This window comes from Asterias amurensis, chromosome 2 (genome assembly GCF_032118995.1).
Source record: "Asterias amurensis chromosome 2, ASM3211899v1".
NCBI lineage: Eukaryota > Metazoa > Echinodermata > Asteroidea > Forcipulatida > Asteriidae > Asterias > Asterias amurensis.
The window spans coordinates 27,024,182-27,032,560 of record NC_092649.1 but is presented as its reverse complement, the minus strand read 5'-3'; the positions used below and the strand labels follow the sequence as shown (position 1 = coordinate 27,032,560).

The following is an 8,379-nucleotide window of genomic DNA, read 5'->3' as shown; positions in this document are numbered from 1 at the left end:
AAGTTGTGTTCTTTGTGGCCGATGGCGTAAGTAATACGACGACTGTTTTGTGCAATTTAATTTAGAGTTTCTTTTTGGTTTGTGATTTCCATTTTACTTTTAGAGAACTGCATTTTCCAACAATTAGTATTTTTAACAATTCATTTTTAGGTGAATAGTTTGGTTTGATTCAGCGCCGAAAGTAGGGTTGCATTTTAGAGGGGGGGGGGGGGGCAAGGGGTGCATCATTTTGTTAATGACTTATAGGCGACACTTCAAGTTGCATTTAGAAGTACTTGCTCTAGATTTGTCATTTACCCTTTTTTTTTTAAAGATAATTTGCCTTGGAGGTCAACAACAAAAACTATATGTGTTTAAATGATGGTCTTTAAAACACTACAAATATTGAACAAATCTATATAAATGTTCCTTTATATTCAGGTAAAATTTATCATACTAAAAAAGAAAAAATCAGATTTCAAATTGGGAGAAAGTTCTTTTAAAGGCAGTGGACACTATTGGTAATGACACCATGTAAGAAGATACAACTTCGTATGTTATGATTATAAGTCGAGCTTTATTCCAGATAATGAGAATTGACTGTTACATAAGGGCAGCCATGTTATAAGGTGATATAATGCATTATTGGAAGTAAACACTAGACTTGAGTCAGTCTGCTTATGGCATACTGTTACAATCAGCATAAAACCTTATTGTAACGAGTATTGGGGAGAAGTTGATAGTTTAAAACATTGTGAGAAACGGCTCCCTCTGAAGTGACGTAGTTTTCTAGAAAGAAGTAATTTTCCACAAATTTGATTTCGAGACCTCAAGTTTAGAATTTGAGGTCCCGAAATCAAGTATCTGAAAGCACACAACTTCATGTGACAAGGTTTTTTTTTCTTCTTTCATTACTATCTCGCAATTTCGACTACCAATTGAGCTCAAATTTTCACAGGTTATTTTATGCATATGTTGAGATACACCAACCGTGAAGACTGGTCTTTGACAATTACCAATAATGTCCAGGGTCTTTAAACCCTATTCATAAATTGCCATTTCCTAATCTGCCTTGGAGATTTAAAAAAAATGCACTGTCTGCATAGAGATAACCAAAAATTGTTTAAAAACAAGGAAAATGCTGCATAAAAGCTCAGCAATATCACTTTTGAATTACACCACTGATACAAATATTGATCCAAGAATACCCTGAAACGTCATCTCATCATGCTCAACTGAACTAGGCTCAAACACATAACACAATAAATAAGAGGTCAGCAAAGTTAACATGTACAGTAACATTGAAGTCCGCACTTTAATGGTTGATTCAATGTCTTTTTTAAAACAAGATGAATAAGTACACTTAACAACATCTTGAAAATGAAGGTTTCAATATCACAAATTCTGCATCAGTTATCTTGGGATTGTGCTCCTCCAAGTACCTGTAGGCAGTAGGTCTACATGAAATAAATGCACAAATATTTCAGGCATGCACCGTTGAAAAAAAAAGAGGAAAATTTTCAAAGGCACAACGCAAGTACGGAGCGAGGCAGCCGAAACGCCACGGGACATGATACCCACAATGGTACCCTAGAAAATGTTGAGGTTTATTAAGCTCTGAGGTGCATTGTTAGCATGTACTAGGCTTATTTTACATTATTGTAGTTGTACACTGTTGTTGCCAGGCATATATTAGGCACAAAAAAAAATCTGATATTTTTTTTTTTCACGTTTAAAAAAACCACAAAAACGCGGAATTCCGCGGAAACGCGGAAGAGTTGCATGCCTGATATTTGAAGACATGGGCGTATCCGAATATACAGTTACGGCTACGACTATATTTTTCTTGTCATCATGTGTTGAGATTAGAGTGCATACTTAGATCATAAATGTAGCCGCCAGTTCGGATACAGCACTCTGTTGTCTGTTCACACAACAAAGATTAGAAAATTGTTATCTTTTTACACATTGAAACAATGATTACTGCAGGTAGGCATGTACTTTAAAAAAAAACTTAAAATGATATAAAGATTTAATTCAGAGTCTATCATGCTACGAGTCTGGTAACACGCCCCTAGGAGGTTTTAGTGAGCGGTCACATATGTCTCTGAATTTGCCTCGGAGTTCCTGTGGAAGGGGTACCAGTCCAGGGCAAGGTACTTGGCCAGGGATCTCACATATGCACTTTCTTAGATAGCCATCTCCAAAGTGGGCTGGATTGGATCGACTCTCTTGGGCTTTGCGTTCTCTTTCCAACACCTCCCTGTGAAGAACAAACATAATATTTGATACAATGAGAAGGTATGAATGAGGTTAGGTTTGCGCAAATCAACTAAACGAGTGTGAAAGAGTGCGAAGTCTGCTTCAATACATACATTTATCTTTCATTTTGAAAGCCTTACTCTGTGATCTGGGTTGTTGGACACTATTGGTAACTTCTCAAAATAATTATTAGCATAAAACCTTACTTGGTAACGAGTAATGGGGAGAGGTTGATAGTTTAAAATCTTGTAAGAAACGGCTCCCTCTGAATAACACAGTGTTCGAGAAAGAAGTATTTTCCGCGAATTTGATTTAGAGACCTCAGATTTAGAATTTGGGGTCTCGAAATCAAGCATCTGAAAGCATACATCTTCATGTGACTGACAATGGTGTTTTTCTTTCCTTATTATCTCGCAACTTCGAAGACCAATTGGTTTGTTATTTTATGCATATGTTGAAATACACCAACTGTGAAGACTAGTCCTTGCCAATTATCAATATTGTCCAGTGTCTTTAAATATGGTTTTTATCTTCATTTTCTCTAATATGAATTTGATCTAAGTTATAAAATATTGGTAAAGGGCACCCGTAAATTTCTACCAGAGCATTTCAAGGGCATCAAGGCAATAACCATGGGGCATATAGGCAATCACCTTCATTGCTTCATTGCTTCAAGTATCAGGCTTACTGACAGTTTACTTTCATGGCTAAGGCGAATATAAATAAAAATATAAAAGGTAGAAATTTGGGAATGATTTATATAAAAAAAAAGAACAAAATAATCTTGAGCGACAAATCTACCAAAAAATAGTGAACTGTTGTAGTTGGTAGTACGGTCCTACTTAGTACTTACTCAGATTTTCCAAGTACTTTGTTGAGGTGTTCAATGATTTCCAGGTTGCTTTTACTGTCTGTGTCTATCAACACTTCACCATCTTCACCTGAAGAAAACAAAAACCGTAAACCTTCAGAAAAATTTAAGTTCAAAGCTATATGATAACAAACCATGCGCGTAAACTACACATACGGTAAGAGTACATCACCAGTGTTGTAGCCACGATGGGCGATGCTGGGCAGCCCTGCCCAAGACTCACAAGTTTTGCCCAGCCATCTCAGCAAAATGCATTGTGCCGCCCAGCACAGTTTTCAAAATATTGTCCACTGTGTGCATTGATCTGAGACACAGCTAGCGATAAGGAGTATCAAATATCACAGAGAAAGATACACAGTCAAAAGGCCTCTCAACTTTGTGTATGGCCCAATACACAAACAGTTGCCTATGGTCTTGACCATGGTGGCCCTTAAAAAAATCTACCCCATTGACTTCCCAAGATTTTCCAATGGAAGTGCCCTTTTGCTAAATGAAAATGGCCTTGCTCTTTTGAAGATGGAATTCCAGGCCTGGGCCAGTCACTGAAAAAGTTAAAACAGGGATCATTTTTCTTTTGGTTCGTGTTTTACCTAGAAAACATCTGATGAAAGGTGATGGTGTGATATTCTTGAAAGTTTTCATTTGAATGGAAGGGTTCTTGAACTGGAGCTGAGGTAGATTGTAGAATACAAAGTCTCTGAAAACAAGAAAGAAAACAATATTTTAGAAGGAAACATACTGAATCTGACCTTTGCTGTTTAATTGTTACTGACCGAAATTTATTGTGGCAAAACATTAAAATAATAATTATAATTAGGGGAGGGGCTAGTATACACCGTAGTGTTCCAATATTCACCAAAATATTAAGTACATGTAGGTTGCTGCTTCTGGTCTTGTCACAATAATCTGATCCTGACCTAACCCTCCATCCTCCGCTCCAGTGAGACAGTGCAGACGGTACAGGGTGGCCATAGTAATTAATATCACAACTACTTTTAATCATTAAAATTATGTCCGGATAACCAGAACTTCGGAATGAAATAATATTTCAAACATCAAATAAGGCAGTTTTTTTCTAAATGCAAAAAACAACCATCCGCCCAATGGTCGCAGAGGATGGAGGTTTACAATTATCACACCTTAATTACAGAAAAGTAAATGCTGCGGTATACTTTAATAGTTGTAAACATCAAACAAACTTTAAAAAACTGTAAGAAAGTTGTTTAGCTAGCTGGATGGACAATACTGAAAACAGTTTGTGCAACCATTTTCCATTTATGAAGAAGGAACCAACCAACTAACAACAAACAAACGTAATGAAAAATCATATGTAAATAAAAGTGAGTTAAATAAAAAAAAGACTTAAGAGCCAAGTATCCCAAGAATGAAACATTTGACAAACAGTAACACACAAACAAATTAAAAGGGCAAACAAAATACTGAAATTAAATTTTGAAAAATTACAAACCTTGTTCCTTTACTCGGCATTCCAAATGTGTTGAAGTTTATTATCAGGATTTTTACATCGTCCTTCAAGTAGACACTGCCTTGCTGAAGATATCTTAATGTCCGCCTCAGCGGAAAGCGACCTTTCATCGGCATTTTGAGAGCGTGTTTTGAGTAACTTTGGCCTACACTTGCTCCTTTTTTGATACATACAGTGCGCATGCGCTTCGTAAAGTTTTATCAGTCCAACTCAATAACTTATTTTTACATTAACTCAATGTTGTTTTATTAATTCCAATTTAATGATTTATGAAAAAATTAAAACAAACAAGATCAAATTTAATATTTATTGGAATCTTAAAATGAAAACTTTATGTAAATTTAGATTTAAACGTAAGCTAATAATTTATTGAATCGTGAAATGATCATTGAAGTTACAAGATGGCGGCGCCCATGAGCTTCTTTCCTCGAATGATCGCAGGGGGAACAACATTTATTGTTGTAGTTGCTGGGGCGTTTTATATCTACTATAAAACGAGATACATATTTGATGATAAGACATCGGATGATGAGGCGGGTGAAAAGACCGTCAGTAAAAATGAAGATCTAACAGGCAAGTGTCAGCGTCACACTGGTATCGATAATTTGTATAGTTTCCGGACAAAAGTTATGGTAATTTTTGTAGTAGTACAGTCACAGTGCTACACTCCTTCATCATCACAAGCACTACACTGTTGATGACTACACAGCTAGTAGCACTGTTTTTTATGTCAGATAACTTCATGTAAGGGTTGTGTGAAGGGGGCGGGGTTTATTTAGGGTTATTTAACTTAATAGTGAGTTTTTTAATTGAACACATCATATTCACAACTTAAACTTAAAGGATAGATTAAGAAAGGGGCGGGGCCCAGGAGTATATCTAAGGTGCTGGTGGACCTAGACCCAGTAACTAGGGTGCTGTACTCCTGTTTTCATAATGTTGTTATAAGTTTTGAAAAAAGGAGTACAGCACCCTACACTCCTACTAGAACTTTATGATTATGAGAGGATCATTCCGCTATTGCCTCCACGAACGATAGCAGAATGAACCTATAGTACAAGGAATAACAGCACCCCAGTCTTGTCTGGGTGCGCGCCGGTCTTGAGGTGTGGAGGACCGCGGGCAGGCCTGAAGTGGTTGGGATACTAAAATAAGTATTACATGTTTTCTTTTTCTTTTTTTCACCAGATGAACCGGAACACAGAAAAGAAGATTCACGATCAGATTCTTCAAGCATTGATCCCGAGGCTGCTGATTCCACTACCATCAATTTGATCAAAATACTACAGTGTGAACAGGATGATAGTCAGCTATGTAAAGTTTTGACAACTCTGGCAAACCAAGCGGCATTTACACAGGGACAGGTAAAACAAGGGAGGTAGTGGACCAATTTGATGTGATTGTTTTTGTGTGGGTATGGGTAGCTGCGATTGCGTAACCCTCCTCCCTCCCTAGCCATCGGGAGGAGGGTTACGTTATCCCAACTAGGGTATGGGCACTCCCTCACACAAGCTGCTGTGCTTACTTGGCTGTGTCCCCGATTTCTAAAATTCTTGTATCACTTTGTTTACATTTATTGACCCATTTCACCTGATGTCATCATCAGAATATTCTTGGATGCGCCATTTTGGCGGTCAATGTCAACTTGTGTTATTCGGTGAAGTGCAGTATTTAGGTGATGCGGCGTTTACACGTAAGCCTATTGACCACCAAGCAACATGGTGAGCGTGGCATCAGTCGCCGCATGTGACACGCGTGCAAGGGGTCAATATTGATTGAAGAATTTGGAATTAAATGTTGAATTTAATTCCTCGTTTTATCTATCCGACTAAAAAATAACACAGCAATTTGATTGTTTTAAAGGACAGGTACATTTTAGAAATAAATTAAAGGGAGGATGCGACACAGAAACAATACTCCAAGCTTTAATTTTAAAAGATTAATGGAATTAATGTACATGTATGACTGATGAACAAATAAAATTACATTTGGTGTATTGTCTCTCTCTCCAGAATGCTGTGCGCCTTGCTGGGGGTCTACCAGTTATCGTAAAACAACTCGAGAGAGAAGGGGAAAGTGTGAAAACAAGCGCTGCCAGCTGTGTTGCAAATCTGTCTCTAAATAATCGTAATCAGCCCATACTACTCAAGGTAAAAATAATAATAATAGTAGCCTACTACATGTACATGTTGGTTCGTATATAGCCCTTTGCCACATCCCTAGGGGCGTATCAAGGCGTAACGCTCCGTATTTTGTTTTCAAAGACAGTATGTGGAGCTACATTTTGAAGTTCGTAGCAAGAGAATGGCTTGAATGAATAGAGGACAGGATTATTTCCTCCTTCAAAAATGCGGGTTTGTTTTTCTTTGTGCCCCTACAGTCTTGCAGTCAAACTCTCCTCCAGTTAAGCTCCGACCAGAATCACAGCGATGATCTTCGCTTAGCCTGTATACAAGCACTGGTTAACTTGTCGGTTAGTGGTCAATGCAGGGATTGCTTTGGGCCGCTAGCTTTGCATAGTCTCTTCAAGCTTCTTGGAGACGGTTCGACACCTTTAGGGCAGCAAGCACTACGTGTGTTAGTCAATCTGTCTGCTGACGGCACGGTGTCACCAGCCCTGCTCCAATATGAGGTGAGAAAACGTTAGCGGTGTGTGTAAAGGCATTTTCGCACTACGCCACTCCTCGGAGGGAAACCCGGGGAAAAACAGCCAGCCCCATCGGCTGGATTGCATCATTGTGTTCAATTGCTGGATCAATCCTACATAAGTGAATACTCACAATGCATTTTCAACTCTCCAATGCAACATTCCGGCAGTCTAATGGAACAGTCCATGAGCACGCACATACTTATCCGATCCAATTAGAATGTTCAACTGCTCTTGACTTTTGAGACGCTCCCTAAAGGAAGCAAAGTTCCACATGTGGCGTGCCATGTTTATTCATTTATTTTATTATTTGGTTTAACACAATAACATCAAATCCTCTTTCGAGCGACCCCTACAAGTTCAAGATACAAGTACCACAAGAAAAGTGTTACAATGCTGTTTATTCCTTAACATGTGTCAGGCCTGTATGCCTCATTTTTGAAAGGGCAAAAGCACCAAGGCATTTTCTCTTTGGTAAAAGGCACTCTTTGAGGAAATTTACTACTGTATCATTTCAAGGGCACCAAGGCATTGACCAGGGGGCATGGAGGTAATTGCCTTCAATGTTCTCCGTGTAGTATCAGGCCTTATGTGTAACAACTATTTAATAGTATTTTCTTTTTGGTTTAGACACTAATAGTACTGTATTTATTGAACGGAAAAGTTTCAAAGATTTTTGTTATTTTCTCTGACTGTAAAGGTTCCAGAGAGTTTCCAGGGTCTTCTTCAGCCGCATCACACTGACGAATCCCTTCTCAGGACGCTATCATTTCTTCTGAACCTAAAACGAGAAAGCCTTACCGCCACCGGGACCACCATCAGTGGCGCCACCCCGAGGGACAGTTTCTCAAACTACTTTTCCCAAAGGGCAGATGAGTTGACTGGTGTTACCAAAGCCCTGATGGACCATGGCAACACAGACGTAAGGCAACAGGCGGGGAGGCTGCTGGTGTTATTGTCTGCGCCATAAAATATCAAGATTATCATCCCGAAACCAGCTCTGTGTGACCAGGGCCCAATTTCATAGATCAGCTTAGCATAAAAATTTGCTTAGCATGAAATTTCTTCCTTTGATAAAAACAGGATAACCAACTGCTAATTGGCATTTTTGTTCATTTTCCATTTTGAAATTGA

At 38.5% G+C, this 8,379-nt stretch overlaps 2 protein-coding genes across 2 annotated transcripts; one reads left to right on the top strand and one right to left on the bottom strand.

The window, feature by feature from the left end:
* Window positions 1–1,132: 1,132 nt before the first annotated feature.
* Window positions 1,133–4,765, bottom strand: LOC139954151 (small ribosomal subunit protein mS25-like). The gene is made up of 4 exons (XM_071953841.1): window positions 4,581–4,765; window positions 3,703–3,809; window positions 3,095–3,182; window positions 1,133–2,242 (listed from the first exon to the last, which is right to left on the bottom strand). The coding sequence occupies exons 1-4, from the start codon at window positions 4,712–4,714 to the stop codon at window positions 2,032–2,034; spliced, it is 540 nt and encodes a 179-aa protein (XP_071809942.1). The 5' UTR covers window positions 4,715–4,765; the 3' UTR covers window positions 1,133–2,031.
* Window positions 4,766–4,999: 234 nt separating this feature from the next.
* Window positions 5,000–8,346, top strand: LOC139954477 (armadillo repeat-containing protein 10-like). The gene is made up of 5 exons (XM_071954287.1): window positions 5,000–5,171; window positions 5,787–5,962; window positions 6,611–6,748; window positions 6,979–7,230; window positions 7,946–8,346. The coding sequence occupies exons 1-5, from the start codon at window positions 5,000–5,002 to the stop codon at window positions 8,213–8,215; spliced, it is 1,008 nt and encodes a 335-aa protein (XP_071810388.1). The 3' UTR covers window positions 8,216–8,346.
* Window positions 8,347–8,379: the final 33 nt, after the last annotated feature.